Source organism: Episyrphus balteatus, chromosome 4 (assembly GCF_945859705.1).
Source record: "Episyrphus balteatus chromosome 4, idEpiBalt1.1, whole genome shotgun sequence".
Taxonomy (NCBI): domain Eukaryota; kingdom Metazoa; phylum Arthropoda; class Insecta; order Diptera; family Syrphidae; genus Episyrphus; species Episyrphus balteatus.
In genome coordinates, this window is record NC_079137.1 from 37,186,479 (window position 1) to 37,204,898 (window position 18,420).

Sequence of the window (18,420 nt, forward strand, 5' to 3'; positions counted from 1 at the left end):
AATCAGACCACAAAGTTAGAGGTTAATTTCAAAACCCATTTTATCCACTTGAGCTTTTGTTTCAAAACCCATTATATCCAAACAATTTTATTCGCATCAAAATCCATTATATCCACTCAAAATATTATTATTAAAATAAATTTGAAATTCAAAAACCATTTTATCCATGGGATGAGATTAGATGGGAATATCGGAAAATTTATATGGATTTTTGAAAAAAAAATTTTCGGCATTTGGGATTGAATTTATTTGTTCAAGAAAGTAGGCGTAGTTAAAAAAAAGGATATAAAGTTTTCTTTTTTTTTAATGCCATATTTTCTTATTTTGGTCTGAAATTCAGAGGTGATTTTCAAAATCCATTCTATCCAAATTTGTTTTGGGTATAACTCTAAAACCATCAGATCACGATTTCTGGACTTAAACTGTAGGGAATCTTAATTGAATCAATCCTGCATTTAAAAAAGTACTAAAAAAATGTTTCGTTTACGAGATACAAGTTTTTCTCGATTTACTCGAAATCAAAAAAAGTGGATAAAATGGGTTTTGATTCTGATTCACACAAGTGTATATGCTAAAATATATAGAAAAAGGGTATATATCTATCTCTGCCAAGTAGTTAAAATGTTTGCTTGAAAAATACCAGTTGTTCGCCATAATCTTCGTTTAGTGACAATGTCTAACTTAAATCCTTTTCACGTTTTGTCGTTTCACCGAAATTTCAATATTTTAAAAAATATGTAAGTTTTTTTTAACAAAATTCTTTATTTTTATTCAGTACAAGTTAACACTTAAAAAAAATTAAACAAAAAAATAATGAAAATAACAAACAATTTGCTTAATAATAAATTCAGGCTCAAGAAATAACACAATAATATAATACTTATATAATTATTAGAAGAAGGAATAATATTTTTTTTTAAATAATTTTTCATAAAAAAGTTGGCATTTAAAATACATAAAACAAAAAAAAATATCAAGAAATGTTTTGGAATTGGAATGTTGTTAATTAATTTTTTGTAACTTTATTGAAATTTGACTATAGATTTTGGTAATTTTTTTTTCTATTAATTTTTGTTTATTTATTTTTTTGACTATTTTCGAATAAATGCTATTTAATAAATTTTGTATTAAATATGAAGGTCTGATAATATCTTTATTATTTGTATCTTTTTTTTCAAAGTCAGATATGGTAGTGTGTGTCTATTGTGTTTTATTAATATTTTTGTTTTAAATAATTTTAATTTCTTTTTTTTTTTTGGTCAAATTGTAAGTGTGATTTATTTATTTATTTTTTTTTTTTATTGTCAACTACTAAATTAAACGCAATTCAAATTTATAATTTTATATATCAAATGCTTTATAAGAACAATAATTGTAATATTCGATAATAATTTCTCATACAACTTTATACAAATGTGGGGTTGGTTGAATTAATTTGATTTTCTGTTTAATATAAATTTTAAATATTTTTTTTTGTGTGTAAAATATGGAAAAGTAAAGCTGCTTCTTTTTTTTTTTTCTTTTATTAAATGTAAATATCGATACATATTTGAATACACAAAAATACACACTTTTGTGTATTCAAGGAAAAAAATAAAACATAATGTTTATAGGAAAAATAATTATTTAAACATTGTGTTTAATATTAACTTGGTGGTATCGAGAAGGCCCTTTGGCCAGTTCCATGATCGGGTTTCGAGCCAAACCAGCTCATTTTCCAATTAAGTGTGTCATTGAGAAGCTTCTCTTCTTCTTTACTTAATTTAAGAAGTGTCGCTACTGCTCGAATCAAATGTCGTGCTTCAACCTAAGGGTTAAAAAATATATATAAGTGAGATAGGAAGAATTTAAATTCGAAAATATAGGTGCTTACCTCTCTGCTAGTTAAAAATTTTACAATCACATGCTTCAAATATTTGAAATTAACTTCATCCATGACAATTCCACCGTCTTGGGTCGTTGTAGAATAAGGACAAACACCATTTCCGGTTATGGAATCGAATGAATTGCCATTGTCAAAGGACTTAGTGCTACTACTACTTCCACGCATTTCCCTCTGAACTGTCTTCTTAATATCAGTTAACCGTTGATTAAGATTTTTTATCGTCTAAAAAATAAACCCATAATTTGTTAAAAAAACAAGCAAATATTGAATTTCAAAACCATTATTTTATTACTTTATTTTTTTCACTTAGTTCCGTATTTATATCATCGATATGCGTTAGTTTCTCTTCTTGTCTTTGGATCACAGATTGTAGTTCGCTAACTTCGATTTTGAGTTTTGAAATTTCTAGATTTTTCTCTTTCATTTCCAATTGCAGCTCTTCGGTTTTTTCTTGAAGTTCATTTGTCTCATCGCGTTCCATGCGTAGTTCTTTTTTCAAAATCTCTTCACTTTGAGATATCTCAGCGTTACGTAAGAGGGCAGTTAGTTTTTCTTCTTTTTCCATTTCAAGGCAATTTAAGATTTCGGTTAATTGTTCTTGTAGTTGGGAGTTTTGTTGACGAAGTGTTTGGGTAATCTGTTCAGAATTATCAGCATATTCGGTAAAACGTTCTTCGGCGGCTGCGAGGCGGGTTTTAAGTTCGAGTTTCTCTTGTTCAAGGTTTTCCTGGTGAAAAAGTAAACGATAAATAAGTAATAAAAAGTTGTTTGAAAGAAAACAATTATTTGCATGCAATCAGGTTTTCGACTCCTTCAATTGATAGTTTTTTTTTGTCTTAATAAGCAAGTAAAAATAATTTGAAAATGCCATAAGATATGGGAAAACTTTTACCTGTAATATTAACGTTTTGATAATTCTCACATCTTGGAGAATATCAAAATTTAATAACGGAAACTTAAATTTGATGAGATTAATTGATACAAAACTGGGGTCAAATCGGCTTTTCAAATACTTTTAGGTATAATGAATATTATACTTCCATTACTTCGAAATGAAATTTAAGTTATTAATCCGGTTTTGTTGTTACCTAAAAAAGTCACTCTTTCGCTTTGGGAAATATAATACTTTAACCAAATCTTATAGGTATAACGTATCGCATGGTGTTTCAATTTTAGTTTCAAATTCTTCTATCCTTGAAAAACAAACACAACAATTTTAAAATTGGTTTTCTTTAGTCTTTTTAAAAATAAAACCTCAGCGTAAAATTTCACTTCGGTACATTTGTGTATTACTTTAAGAAGAGAAACCCATCATTGAATAAAAAGGACCAATCTTTGTTACGTTTACAAGAAATTTTGGACTTTTTAAAAAATACCCTGAAATAATATATAATTTGGCCATATCTAAACAAATCATGTTTTTAAAATAAAAATTATCAATTCAAAGTAAAATAAAACAAAATATTTTCTTGTTTAAAGCAATTCTTTAATTCATTGTCTTTCGGGTAATATAGCGTTTTTCCCAATTTGGATAGTAATTTTTGTGCAAGATCAATTTTTTGGAATGTGATTTTATTTAAATTTTAAACAAGAAGTAATATGGGACTTTGCTTTTGGAGGCCAAAACAATCAAGGGTTGATTTTTCTATCATCAGTTAGAAAAATAGCGTCGATATTAAAAATACTAATTCCAATTCTTTCGAAAAATGTTGGAAAACTTTCGGCTATAAAAAGTATTTTTTTTTTTCAATCTAGAAATATATTCAGCCCTATTTTGAGTTTCAGGTGGAATGTTTTCCGCCCGGAATTTTAAAAGCTATCATGAGTTTCACCCGCAGGGAATTTACATTTTCCGCTTAACTAGGTTCTTGTTCGCCACCAAAATTTAAGTGAGAGAAGAGCTGTCGAATACCTCACAAGTTACCTAAAAAAAAGTTGAAAGTACAGGAAGAGGTCCGAACGGGAACAACTTTTGAAATTCATTTGTGGAATCTTGTTCAAGTGAAACTCGAAATAGGGCTGATTGATTCAGGGTGATTGCATACATAGACGAACAGCTCTTAACAAGTTACTAAAATGGGCAGAACATTTCGAATTAGGAGTGAATAATGAAAAAAAGAAAGAAAACTTGTCCTCTTTCCAAGAAAATATATAGTTTTACAACTAGACCTTCCCTTTATAAATGGTGTTGAATTTATTTTCTTAGACGAAGCCTATTGGGCTGGGTCTTATTTTGGATACATTGAATTGGAAAACAAATGTATAAAAAAGAATAAAGGAAACCATTGCGGCACTTTTCTCATGCATAAAAGCTATTGGGAATAAGTTGAGACTATACCCAAAAATAACTCACTAACCCTACCCGCTGTGCAGGGTGTCAGAGTGTGAGGGGTTCCAGTTTGGTGGACTGCTTTGGACAAAGTAGCATATCACTACAAACTAAGCAAAGTCCAACGAATCTTAACAGATTTCTTTTATAATGAAGCTGATCATTAAATTTATTCTCTTGTTCCATAGCTATCGAGTTGGCAATAAAGATTTTTGAATTGTTATTAAATCCATTTCATCCCATGAAATGAAAAAAAAATATTGTTAAAAATCAAAAGGAGATGGCACATTTTTGGGCCCAGTGTGTTCACTAACGAAATGGGTATCAAATAAAAGGTGACGGTAAGCACATTACGTGGGTAAAATATTTTCAAATTCGTTAGTGGGATTTTGGAGATATTTGAGTTTGAAGTTTCGGATTTCAAAATCAAGATTTCAGCTATTTTTTCGAACAATTAATCGTAGAATGCGTAGAAAGGACTTTTTAGATTGGAAATTAGTTAATCTTTCTTTTTCTACTACATCATTTTTCTCTAGGAGTTATACTTTCAGAGTAACAGAACCGCAAAGTATCTCATTCTCAGTAATTCCGCACTTAACTCTAAGAGTTGTTTAAAATATTTAAAATATCAAAAAACACACAATTTTCGGTAGTGTAACTCTGAAATTATATCTCCTAGAGAAAAATGATGTACTAGAAAAAGAAAGATTAACTAATTTCCAATCTAAAAAGTCCTTTCTAGTTTTCTGTCCGACCAGTGGTTCTCGAGATATTGAGACATATGCGTTTTTCAAAATGGCGGTCGCCCCACAAGACCAAACAATACGCAATCTGATATTTGTACTTGGGATAAACCCCTCTTCAATACTGCATTCAAACTTAGCTGACGTCATAGCTTTTTCCAGATTTTTCCCCATTGACTGAACTATAGTTTCTATTCTTATTATTTAATAGGCATATTTCAGCGCGTTTTTGTGTATTTTGCTTATTATAAGGTTTTTGTAAGTTTTAAAGAACTATTTTATATATAGAATTAAAGGTTACACATTAAGCTATCGAAAAATTGCAAAAAAAAAGTGCATGTCACCACTGAATATTTTGATATTTCGATGTGCCAAATGCCTCGCTTAAAAAAATCACCTTTTGAGAAGTAAATACCTAATATGTATTATTTTTTTTAATAAAGAAAATAACTTTTGATACAGATTTATAGACAAGAGAAATACCTTTCATTTGATACCAATATTATTTCTGTACACCCATTATTACGCATTCTTCGATTAATTGTTCGAAAAATTAGCTGAAATCTTGATTGTGAAATTAGAAACTTCAAACTCAAATATTTCCAAAACCCCACTAACGAATTTGAAAATATTTTACCCACGTAATGTGCTTACCGTCACCTTTCATTTGATACCAATTTCGTTAGTGAACACACTGGGCCCAAGCTCCATAGAAAAATGTGCCATCTCCTTTCTCAATTCATAAATTGAATCGATTATTTTCAAAACATGATAAGTCCATTTTGAATATTTTTTGTTAAACCCACTAAAAGGATGATTTTATTAATTCTTATGAATTAAAATCTTAATCAATAGATACTTTGATATACATATGAATAAGGATAATACATATAAATATTTAAATTTAAAGTTAAGCTCAAACTTGTTAAATAAAAAAATATGTTGTCAGAAACTTTGTCAATGAACTTATCATGTTTTAAAAATAAATGATTCAATTCTGAATTTAAATGTAATTATTTTCATTTTAAAAATCGATTTGATAAAAATTTAAAATGTTTATCGCTGTTGCGAAAATCTGTTCCCCTGTTACAAAACAGGGGTACAGATTGGCACTTCTGATGGTTTATTAATTAAAACCCCATGAAATTATTCATTCAAAATTCCACAAGATAACCAATTTAAGCAGCAATCTTAACCATCAGATAAAAGAGCCCAAGTAAATGTTTTCAATTTGACCACAAAATAATCAAAACTTTCTACTCATTCACTATAGGATAATAAAGAATATTATCTATCTATCTATAGGATAATAATATGGTTCATGTGTAAATCAAGTGTTTGTTGATATATCTATTAGTATGAGTATGTTTTTATAAATCCAAAACCAGCTATCAAATCATCATTTTATCATTATATAAATAAACTTTTTAGTTTGAACTGCTTTCCAGTGATAAGAACTTTATCTTTCTTTCCAACGATATCAAATAGAAAAGATGATAAATAAAACAAAAATAGAAGTTAAAACAAGAAATCAATATATTTATTGCAAACAAAATACATATTTAGAATAAAACAAAATAAAATTAACAATAAAATAACAATAATAATAAAATAATCAAAATGTTTAAACAAATATTAAGGTTTTGGCTAGGTTTAAAGTTTTTTTATAACATAAAAAAAAAAAAATACTATATCACTTTTGTTAGTAAAGTTGCAGATGTATTTTATTGGGCATGTGTGTATGCAGCAATTTAGAAAATAATTAAAGCAAATACTCAGTTGTGTGTGTGTGTGAATATTGTTAGTAAATGACACAAAAAAAGCATTTCCTTTTAACTATCCAAACAAAGAGAGGGAGGGATTTTCAATTGGTACTCACAAGTTTATTATGCACACACAGAATTTCTTGTTCACCCTCCTCACGGCTTTCTTTGAGGGCCAAGTTTAACTCATCGATTTCTTCTTCGAGGAGTTTTATCTGAAACAAAAATATTTTATTCAAAATATGTGCTTAATTGATTTTTGATATTTCAAATAGACCTTGGTGTCCCTCTGCTGAAGATCATCTTTAAGTTTTTCCATTTCAAATTCTAGGTGTTTGACTTTCTCTCCATAGTCATCTCGAGCTTTAAGAGCTTTTCTTTTTTCAGTCGTTTCTTCAGCAACTTGCTTAGATAAGCGACTAACTTGCGTTTCTAGTGCAAGATTTTGACCACTCCAGGAGCTTTTAATATCCGATAACTGTAGGTGGGCTTCTTCCAAGTGTTGTTCGAGGAGCTTTCGCTCTTGAACAAGAGCTTGTATCTTTTCATCAGAACCTAAGGATAATATTGTATCCATTCTAGCTTGATCCACAATTTGAAGGCGCACTTTAAGATGACGATTCTCTTCTTCTACCGCAGCTAAAGTTGTGGTAAGATTATTTTTGCCTAATTGTGCGGAATGTCTGAACCGTTCTAGCTCATCCTAAAAGAGAGGGAGAGTGAAATAAAACAAGGGTAAATTAGAATTCAAAAAAGGCATACGTACCCGAAAACAGAAAGGTTCGAAAACAAATTGACAAATAAAATCACTTAAAATAAATAAACGTGTAGAAACTTTATTGCATTTTATTATGTGTGTATGTGTTTGGGAAGATATTAAAACCATTTTAGTAAATAGAAACCCAGTAGAATTATTCATTAGATAGAGTTAATAAATCAAAATCGGTTACAACAGACACTCTATAGAAAAATTTTATTATAATTTTCTTTTCAAAACTCACCTGTAAATCTTCAACCATTGGTTCAAGCATCTTTAAACGTTCTAGTTCACCAGTTAGATTTTCAATTTGCTGTTGATTTTGTTTCATTGCTGCCAAACGATCGACAGCTTCTTGTTCACGAAACGATAAAAGACTTTTAAGTTTTTCAATTTCAACTTGTTGAATGTTTTGAATTTTTTCTTGCTCTTCGGAGTGGAGATCTTTTTGGGTTTGGGCTAATTTAACCGATTCCATTAGAGTGGCATTTGTTTTTTCAATACGATTTTTCTCTTCTTGGAGTGATTGCAGTCTTTGGGTGAGATCGGTGACTTTAGTTGATAAATCATTGCATTGGCTGCGTAGGGTGTGTACTTCAATCTTTAATGAGAAATAAAAATTATAATTAAAATCAATGAATTAAGTATAAATTATTTTTATTTCATAGATTAAAAATAATTTTTTTTCAAAATTTTCAAAATTAAATATAAAATTTATTTTGAAATTTATTTCATATCTGAAGACTTTACCATTCACGTATGAATGGTTTTGATTACTTATGCTCCAACATAAACAATATTTTTTAAAGTTTTTTAAGCAATTGTTCTATCAAAATGATAAAACATCTCACAACACAACCCAACACCACAACTAAATCGTTATCTTTGTTCATAATTTTTACTTTGTTTTTTGTTAAATTCCTATTTTTTTTGTGTATAAGTCGACGAGTTAAGGAATATTTAGGTATCAAATCAAAGGTAAAACTAAGCGGTTTTCTGGCATAAAAGTGTCTTAAGCTATTTGTTGATAGTTTTTATAACATATAGAATATATATTTATTTAAAACGGTTTTGACCTCCCAACATGCAATTTGATTTCTTGCATAACAAACAATTTTTAAAAACAATGTTTATAAAATAGTATGAGTCGTCTAAAAAAATATTTTTTTTTTTTTTTCAAAAAAAATAACACGGTGCGACACTGAAAATACACCCGAGAAATAACATAGTGTAGGCTGTTCGTATGGTCGAATAATGCATAAAAATATTTTTGTTATATTTTTGGAACCCTCCATTTTTTTTTATTTACAAAAAACCATTTTTACAGACCTTACGATGTAATCTATCAATATTTCAGTCATTTTTCTAACAACTCTCAATATGTTATATGTTTTTGGAAAGAGGATTTCCAGACCTTTTGAATGATGTATATAAGTCTATTGTTTAAACAAATTAAGTGTAGGTTTTTATCCCTCAAATCTTGAAAAAGTGATTTTTTTCCCAATTTTTTCAACTTTACCCAATTTTTTTTGCAAAATAAAACAAACAAAAAAATAAAGTAAGGTTATATTCTGAAAGAATATATATTTAGGCACAAATTGGCGTATTTTTTTTATTGAATTTGACCAAAACTGCGGAATCTATGCTATTTTTTCGTAAATAGAAAATGTGGCTTTTCATGATGTGAATTGCAAGGTGCACAATAGGGTGTTTATTATTTTAAAATAATAAGAATTTCTATGCTCCTAGGATCTTATATGGTTGGAAATAAACTAAAAAAAATATTTTCCAAGTTTCAAGTCTCTAACTTAATTTTAACCTGTGCCGGCAAGCGGTTGAAGTTTCTTATGGGAATAACATGGGGTTTCTTGGACCTTGTTCGATCAATTTTAAATTCCAGCCAAACCATTCGTTCAAAAAATTTAAAACTTTACAGACTCAAATTTAATAAGTGTAGCTATCATGTGAAAATTTTTAAGATTTTTAATTGTTATAATTTTAGAGATTTAGCTTGGTAAAAAAAGTCATTTTTTCAGACTTTTTCAAAAATCGCTTTTTACCCGTTTAATGTCAAAAAATTAAAAAACATACATTTTTAAACACAAATAAGCGTAGTATTTATATTTAAAATTTATATTCAATTCAAAGTTATATAATTAATTAGTTTTTTGTTTATTTACTACAGTACTTTTTCTTAAATCGGGAACACGTTTTTTGAATATCGATGTGACTTGAAGAATGAATACAAAACTAATTTTTTATATAACTATGAATTGAATTTGCATTTTAAATATACATGCTATGCTTATTTGTGAATGAAAATGTATGTTTTTTAAATTTTTGGCATTAAACGTGTAAAAAGCGATTTTTGAAAAAGTTTGAAAAAATGACTTTTTTTACCAAGCTAAATCTCTAAAATTATAACAATTAAAAATCTGAAAAATGTTCACATGATAGCTACACTTATTAAATTTGAGTCTGTAAAGTTTTAAATTTTTTGAACGAATGGTTTGGCTGGAATTTAAAATTGATCGAACAAGGTCCAAGAAACCCCAAGTTATTCCCATAAGAAACTTCAACCGCTTGGCGGCACAGGTTAGAATTAAGTTGGAGACTTGAAACTTGGAAAATATTTTTTTTAGTTTATTTCCAACCATATAAGATCCTAGGAACATAGAAATTCTTATTATTTTAAAATAATAAACACCCTATTGTGCACCTTGCAATTCACATCATGAAAAGCCACATTTTCTATTTACGAAAAAATAGCATAGATTCCGCAGTTTTGGTCAAATTCAATAAAAAAAATACGCCAATTTGTGCCTAAATATATATTCTTTCAGAATATAACCTTACTTTATTTTTTTGTTTGTTTTATTTTGCAAAAAAAATTGGGTAAAGTTGAAAAAATTGGGAAAAAAATCACTTTTTCAAGATTTGAGGGATAAAAACCTACACTTAATTTGTTTAAACAATAGACTTATATACATCATTCAAAAGGTCTGGAAATCCTCTTTCCAAAAACATATAACATATTGAGAGTTGTTAGAAAAATGACTGAAATATTGATAGATTACATCGTAAGGTCTGTAAAAATGGTTTTTTGTAAATAAAAAAAAAATGGAGGGTTCCAAAAATATAACAAAAATATTTTTATGCATTATTCGACCATACGAACAGCCTACACTATGTTATTTCTCGGGTGTATTTTTTTTTTTTTTTATTTTGTAGCACAGTGTAATTTGTTATGCAATTCTAAAGAAATTATTCATCGATACTCCAAAACAAAATTTCAAGAAAATTCATCAACTGGTTTTCAAAAAATTGATTTAAAAAAGAAAAGTTGAATGACTAGTTTACGAGAAAGTGAGAAATAAAAAACGGTTCAATTTTTGTTTTTAAGTTAAAAAGATGGATTTTATTTGCGATATTACACACAATTGTTTGAATTAAAATCGTTACAGCCGTTTTTGAGGAAAATAATTTTAATTTGTATCCTTAAAAAAATTCAATTTTTCCTCTAGGAGTCTAGGGTATCCCATAAAACCCTCTTATATTTGAAGCAGATAGTTCAGTCAATGGGGAAAAACCGAAAAAACTTGTGACATCAGCTAAGTTTGGATGCAGTTTTGAAGAGGGGTTTATCCTGAGTACAAATCTCAGTTTTTTAAGTGAGACAAAAATTTGTATCACTTAAGCCTGAACTTATAGGTCGATTCTCTTCAAACTTAGTATGTACCAATTTTGGAGACTGTACACAGAGGTTTTTGAAATTTAATTTTTAGGAACAAAAATAAAGTTGATAGGTCTATTTTTGTTTTGAGAAAATAAAATTTTTAGATTTTTGAAAAAAATTAGCATTTTTTTTTTTTTGAAAAATGAAGAATTTGAAAATTGGTGTTGACTCTTTTTTTCATAAAAATTTTTTTAAATGCTTCTTGATTAAAGAAATTAAATATCAAGGGGTCTTACCCAATTAGACAAATTTAATTTGGTAATTGTGACTTAACATGAAAAACAATGAGTGAATAAATAACGGTAGTTTTAAATTTTTTGTTATTTATCTCTCTCTGTTTATTGAAAAATTGTTTTGAAAGTAGGTAATTCAAATTTAAAATAGTTCGGTTCAACTTTTTTCGTTTTTCATGTTTTAGGTGATATGGGCATTGAGTAGAAATTGAAAATAGTTATGCTTTCATGATAAAAAATGTATTAAGGATTTTTTAATGGGCAAAAAAAAAAAAAACGATACATATAAGTCTGTTAAATAAATTATATTGAAATATATATATTGTACTATTTATTGGAAAAAATACATTTAAGCGAAGAATTTTGTTGCTAAATGAACCAAAGCTCAAATGTGCTATTTGCGATCTATAGCAATTCAAACAAGTAATTGATCAAACTAGTCTAATCGTGTGTCTTATTCTTGCATGATTACAACGCGTCTTTTTGTTTTTATTAACGCTGTATTGCTTTCGCGTTTAGTAGGTATTATTGGCATGAAATATTCATCCATCTCAGACTAAAAATATGGTGCCCTCCTAAGTAACTTGATTCTACTTTTAAATCTGTTCGAAAGTAAATTACTATTGTTTTTTTTAACCATAACTGCATTATGTAATGTTTAAAGTACTAGTTAGAACCATCTAAACATAATCCAATGAGAAATTTTACGTGGATTGCGGTATTTAATTTTCGTTCGCTACAGAAATACAAAGATGCCATTTTGCGATTTCGGACACTTGTATTGTAGAATCGAATTTTAAAGAATTGGGTCCTTGATGCTAAGAGTAGCTATGTATATCTCAATGTATCAAACACAGTCAAGGGTGTTTTTAGAAGATTTCTTTTTATGAAAAACTGAGTTTAATCTATTTCCCTTTAGTGGCTCGGGGTTGCGACGGAAATTTTTTTGAATTCTTAACAATATTCTATAAAAAATTGATAATAAACCAAAATTTTGCCAACATGTTATTATTGTCTTGAACAGCAAGACCATTAACGTGTAACCGAGTCTCGCCTTTCAATTACTTATTTTTTATTTTTTTTTTGAAAATGAAAAAAAAGTTACTCATACGCCACAGTGACTTTTGTTCGACAATCTTTAGTATTTTAACTGTTTTTTTTTTTTTTTTTTTTTTCAAGGACAACAACGTTGTATTTTAATTAAACAAATAATGCAGGTAACAAGACAAGGAGTTCCGCCAAAATATTTGCGTGAATGATCAAGAACAAAAAGGAGGAAGTCCAATAAAGGTAAAATTCCCATCCTCAAAAACCAAGTACACAAATTAAAATTGCCGTTTAATTATTAAAATTAATTTTCAAACCTTTAAGGTGTTTGGTGTTATTTTTAGGAAATTTAAAATACTTTAAGGATCGAGAAAAAAAAGTAGGATTACTTTTGTAAAGTTTACTTGTTTACTAATTATACTAGTTAATGTATGCAGGTACTTGTTTTGCTCTTATGACCCAAAATAAATAAATAAACAGAATTACATTGACAGTTTCTAGCTTTTCCTACATAAAAATTAAATGCTGTTAGTCTACTTATCAAGTGGTTTACTGATAACACATTAAATGAAAGTATGCTACCAAAACTGATAACAATCCATTTAAATAGTAGACAAAAAGTATTACATTAAAACTCTAATCAAATCACATTCTATACGAAAAACCGATAAAGATAACCTTCTCAATTTATTTTTCTGTCCCCTCTTTTTTTTTTGGTTGATATCATCCCCCAAGTCTCCCAATAGACCGATTAATTATGAAATAACTTGACTCACAAAAAAAAAAAAAAACCAACCACCAAACAACACTCAATCCAATTATGAATAAAAAATTATAATCAACAAAAACAAAAACTTACATGATCGGTCCCGTGGGCACCCTGCTGAGATGCCAGCGAAGCCGCATCGTCCATTGAATTCACACTGATTGTCGACGACAATCGACTACGCATGCGATTATTGTTATTCGATATGCCGCGACCACCAGCAACGGTTGCGGCGGCCACATCCGATCCAGTTTCTTCTTTTATTTTGTTTTTTAGCGATGCAAACATTTTGCCTATTTGCTGTTGCAAAGCCAGCACAACAATAATAACAAATTATTTAACAATAATAATACAATTCCAATTGAATACAAAAACTAAATTATTTATTGATACCAAGGAACAATCCAAGTGGAACAAAACTAAATCAATCTTAAGCTTACGTACAACTAAACTAAATTTTATGAAACTTTTTTTTGTTTTTTTAACGTCAACGTCGTTCGTCGTCGTCGTTTGACGATTAAGAGGGTTTTTGTTGGTTGTTGAATATATGAAATATGAATGACTCAACAGGAGGAGCACTGCAACATGCCTCCACCGACCGCGATTAGTTTTCGTTTCTTCCGTCGTTTTTTCACACCCACCCGCGATCCTTTACAAAATGTTATCGGTTTTTCCTGCCTTCTTTTCGAGAGTCAATTAATTAGGAAAAAATTTGCATAGAACTTGGAGGAAAAAAAAAGGTGATAAAGAGCCAACAATTGTCGTCGTTTGGTCGGCAAATTTCGGTGGAAACTATAAAAGAGGGTTGGTTGGTTTAATTGTATTTCTGTTTTTTTTTTTCGGTTCGGTTGGGTAATTTTTATGCGATGGGAAGAACACAGGTGATTGCACTTGTTTTTTATCTACTTTGAATTTTTAGTGAGGCAGTTGATAGATAGGTTTTTATTGAAATGAGATGTGTTTTTTTTATTATCTTTTTATATTGTAATTTATCCAAGAGGTGGATTTTTTCTTTTGTAAAAAAGAAGAGAAACACAAATTTTTTTGCTTATGTGCAAAAAAAGACGATGTTGACAGATATTTTTCATTTGATGATGACAGTGTTTTGTTGACGTTTTTTTTTTTTGGTTGTGGGACATTTTTTGGGACAAGATGACAGAAAGATTGTAATAGATTAAAAAAGATTGTAGTTTGAGGGTAGATTTACACTGATTTTATAAGGAGGGACGTGAACTATTTAAAAAGAAATTTTAGAATAGGGGTATTCATGAAGCGGTGTAAGCCCTGGGTAAAGGCTTAACTACATTGGCTCAAAAAGTGAAAAAGTACAAAAGTGAAAATTTTCAAAAGCATTTTTGTATAGTTTTTCGACCTGAAAAATTAAAACAAATGATGCAGAAAGCTTATTTTTTGGTCTAATAAACAATTTGTATACTCTTTTTCACAAAACAATTGTGCTAGCCAGAAAAAAAAATATTTTCACTTTTGTACTTTTTCAAAAAATGGCGCATGTAGTTAAGCCTTAAACCTGGTAAAGTAGTAAATATGTCAAAATTTTTTTAAGTATTTGACAGTTTTAATGGTCAAAACAGACGTGCAGTTTTTTCCCTGCAGCTCTTATGGGAGAAAAATGTGTATGCAGCGCATAGATGCAAGATTCGATGCCAAGTTTCATTTCAGCCACAACAAGAAATAACAAAAATACAAAAAAAATTGTAATTTGGAATTATTAATATTGGCAGTTGACAGAATCTGTCATTCAAAAATTGAAATAACGTTTGTTTTGAATTATAGAGGAACTAATTGAATTTATAAAACAAAATATAATCATCTTGTTTTTTTTTTTATATAAATTCAATTAATAGCCCCGTTCTATTGGAGGTGCTAGTTTACTTATGGCAAGTTGTACAAACGTGGTTCAGCCTCAGGGCCCCTGTTCTGTAACTTTTATCACTGGCGAAAAAATATTTCAATGACTTTAAAATCCATTTTATCTCATCAAAATAAAAGAAATTTCGTTCAAAATCTTAATTTCTTAGTTCAAAAATTTTGATTTTGAAAGAAATTTTGCTATATTTATGGAAGAAAATGGATTTTATAGACGTAGAAAAACGTTTATCGCCAGTGATAAAGTTACAGAACAGGGGCCCAGGTCAGGAATTAACCTCGCCGATTTCATCGGATTAGCAGTGGATCAACTCTGGTTCAAGGATGGATTTAGCTATTTCAACCTATATGGACCTACAACCAGTGATAAAACTCAATATTTTCAGCGAATTCAGAAGATAAAAGTTGCTGAACCATGGATTAAATATTTGCACAACTGGCCCATACATGAGTAGATCTAGTACTACAATTAAAGCCTTAACTACTTCAATAGCATTGTTTCATTGGAGGTGGTAGTCTACTAATAGCCCTGTTCCTTTGCGAGGTGTACTACTAGTAGTCTACTAGCAATTTTCAATGGAACGCACTTTCAACGAATTCAATACAAATCGTATCTACTCGGGAGGAAGAGCATAGAGGAAGGAATACCTAGAGACGCGACTTCGGTTGGTTTTTCTCTTCCACCCTACAAGCTGCAATGAGAGGAAAAACTCCACAGTGCTTATATGTGGTAGTTTTCCCGTGCATTTTAAATGGCACCAACACATTCAACTGTGGAGTTGAGCTCAAAACAATTAAAAACAATTTAAGTGCTCAGTAGGAAATAAATTCATAAAAAAATAATATAATAAATTCAAAACACGAACCTTTTTTTTTATTTCTGTACATATTTATTGAAAGGTGGGTGTCTGGAGTGAGCTATTTGAGCTATTCAAGTTCATGTACAAACCAAAATCATGTTTAAATTCAAAATTTGTGAGGACATCTACTGGTGAAAGGAAGGTATTAAACGAATTGTACTTTTCACACGTATTCACAGATAGGAAAACAAGAGAAAAATAAGAGAGATTATCTGAAATTAAATTTGAGGGTGTTTTAGGTAAGGGGGGTACGAGTCGGCTCTCTAGGTATTCCTTCCTCTATGAGGAAGAGCATGAGTAGATGATGGTACTAGATTAACCAAAACATCTACTATTAGTAGACTACCACCTCCAATAGAACAGGGCTAATTTGTATGGGAGCTAAGATTTAGCGTGATCAGTGTAAAAGGCTATAGCGAGAAAAAATTTTCACTTTTGTACTTTTGCAAAGTGATGAATGTAGTCAAGCCTTTATTATTTTGTAAAATCAATAACCACACATCCCTAATTTGTACTAGATTTTAAAATAATTTCTCATCCATACAAATCGCACCTCGCTGATACCAACGGTTGTTTTCAAATTGAAATAAACTGAACAAAACCAAACCAGCCGCAATTAATTTTTTATACCAAATACTGCAAGTGCAAAGAATTGTAATTTTTTGTTTTGTTTTAATAGATTTTTTTTTCATGTTTGTGACTTGATTTATTGTAAAAGAAACTATTTTTTGTTATTTTATTAACTGTACAAGAGAAATTGTTAAGTTTTGTTTAAAATGAGTGAAGAAAATAATAAAATTGTTGCACAAGTCGCCGATGACAAGGTGGATGCTAAAACGCAGGACGAAGTTGATTCTTCTTCTGGAGTTCCAGTTGTTGATGAAGTCAAGGAACCGTATGTATTATTTTTTCATATTAAATTTTGTTAAATTTAAAAAAAATAAATACATAAAAACAAACTTTCATGGTCAAGGTCGATCACTGAAAAAAGATCTTTTTAGTCATATTGCCATGATTTGTTGTATTTTTGTTCTTTGTTTGGACAAAATATAGGCAAGGGATTTCTTATAGCCACTTAATAAGTTTGAATTCATGTAGTTGATACGAAAAGGACACCTTTCGAATAATACTGAACTAAAAAGGTAAGCTTATTATACCATACAAAACGCAGTATATTACTTCGCAGTAGGTCGCTGATGTGATGTTAAGTTATAAATTCAATCATAATTATTATGATTGATATTATTATATTATATATATAAGAAATTGCCACCCTTTGATTAGGTTAAGCTTTGTTAAATTGGAATAGCGTGCTAAGAATCCACTAGTCTCTCGGAACTAGTCCACTCGGAACCTCTTACGACTGACTAAAATGAAGAGTATTTTAATAGAAATAATCTTCCAAATGGAGTTATTGGAAAGAGCTTAACTAATCGCGACCTTAGGACAACAAGGTTCTAGCTGACATTTTTTCCAAAATTGAGTTATACAGGGTGTCCCACAGTCACCGCCCCAAACGAAAACCATGGATTCCTGAGGTAATTTTAAGTCGAAAAACTTAAGAGGTAATTTTCTCGTTTTCGTCCCGTTTTCGAGTTACCACGGTTTTTATGATTTTTGTTCTCTTTTCCCTTATCTGGCTTTATCTTTGCCAAACTAGGTTTGATTTGAAAGATTTTTTTTACAACCAATCAAGAATTTATTACAGTTTTAGTTTGTCTCAAAACTTTTTTTTCTGCGGACATCCGTTTCTCCACAATTTTGCATCAAACACAATTTTCTTCGTTTTTTAATTTGTTTTTTACACTTTCATATCATTTAAGTCAAAAAAACACGTTAATGAGTATTAATTTTTTGTGCTTTTTATTAAAGCCCAGTTTATTTTAATAAAAAATAAGTTTTATTTCATTAAAAAGGCTACTGAAAGTAATTAAAAAAAAAATAAACAAACTGAGTGAATTAAAAAAAAAAATAATTTTTAAATAAAAAATTAATTTAAATGAATTATAAACTTTTTCTGAGCTATTGTGGTTAAGAAAAAAACAAATAGATAAAGCTCAGAAAAAGTTTTAATTCATTTAAATTAATTTTGTATTTAAAAATTTTTTTTTTTTTAATACACTCAGTCTGTTTATTTTTTTTTTTTTTAATTACTTTCAGTAGCCTTTTTTATGAAATAAAACTTATTTTTTTTATTTAAATAAACTGGGCTTTAATAAAAAGCACAAAAAATTAATTAAGTGTAAAAAACAACTTACAAAACGAAGACAATTGTGTTTGATGCAAAATTGTGGAGAAACGGATGTCCGCAGAAAAAAAAGTTTTGAGACAAACTTAAACTGTAATAAATTCTTGATTGGTTGTAAAAAAATCTTTCAAATCATACGTAGTTTGGCAAAGATAAGGCCAGTTAA

General features: G+C 29.1%; 2 protein-coding genes across 5 annotated transcripts in view; one reads left to right on the forward strand and one right to left on the reverse strand.

Annotated features, from left to right (window-relative positions):
• Positions 1-987: 987 nt before the first annotated feature.
• Positions 988-14,346, reverse strand: LOC129918498 (golgin subfamily A member 1). 2 transcript variants are annotated; one of them, XM_055999087.1, is made up of 8 exons: positions 13,704-14,346; positions 13,353-13,559; positions 7,722-8,078; positions 6,998-7,423; positions 6,837-6,935; positions 2,178-2,612; positions 1,874-2,107; positions 988-1,807 (listed from the first exon to the last, which is right to left on the reverse strand). In XM_055999087.1, exons 2-8 carry the CDS (start codon positions 13,545-13,547, stop codon positions 1,646-1,648), a joined length of 1,908 nt encoding a protein of 635 aa, XP_055855062.1. In that variant the 5' UTR covers positions 13,548-13,559; positions 13,704-14,346; the 3' UTR covers positions 988-1,645. The 2 variants fall into 2 exon arrangements, with proteins under 2 accessions (XP_055855062.1, XP_055855061.1); XM_055999086.1 differs by having other exon boundaries at positions 989-1,807; positions 13,353-14,346.
• A 2,264-nt stretch (positions 14,347-16,610) lies between these two features.
• Positions 16,611-18,420, forward strand: part of LOC129920067 (centrosomin) — a 72,765-nt gene continuing 70,955 nt past the window's right edge. The window contains exon 1 of one of the 3 annotated variants that reach the window (XM_056001234.1): positions 16,611-16,901. In XM_056001234.1, the coding sequence (XP_055857209.1) occupies positions 16,783-16,901 (119 nt within the window). In that variant the 5' untranslated portion in view covers positions 16,611-16,782. The remainder of the gene's footprint in view (positions 16,902-18,420) is intronic. The other 2 variants (XM_056001229.1, XM_056001232.1) reach the window with 2 other exon arrangements.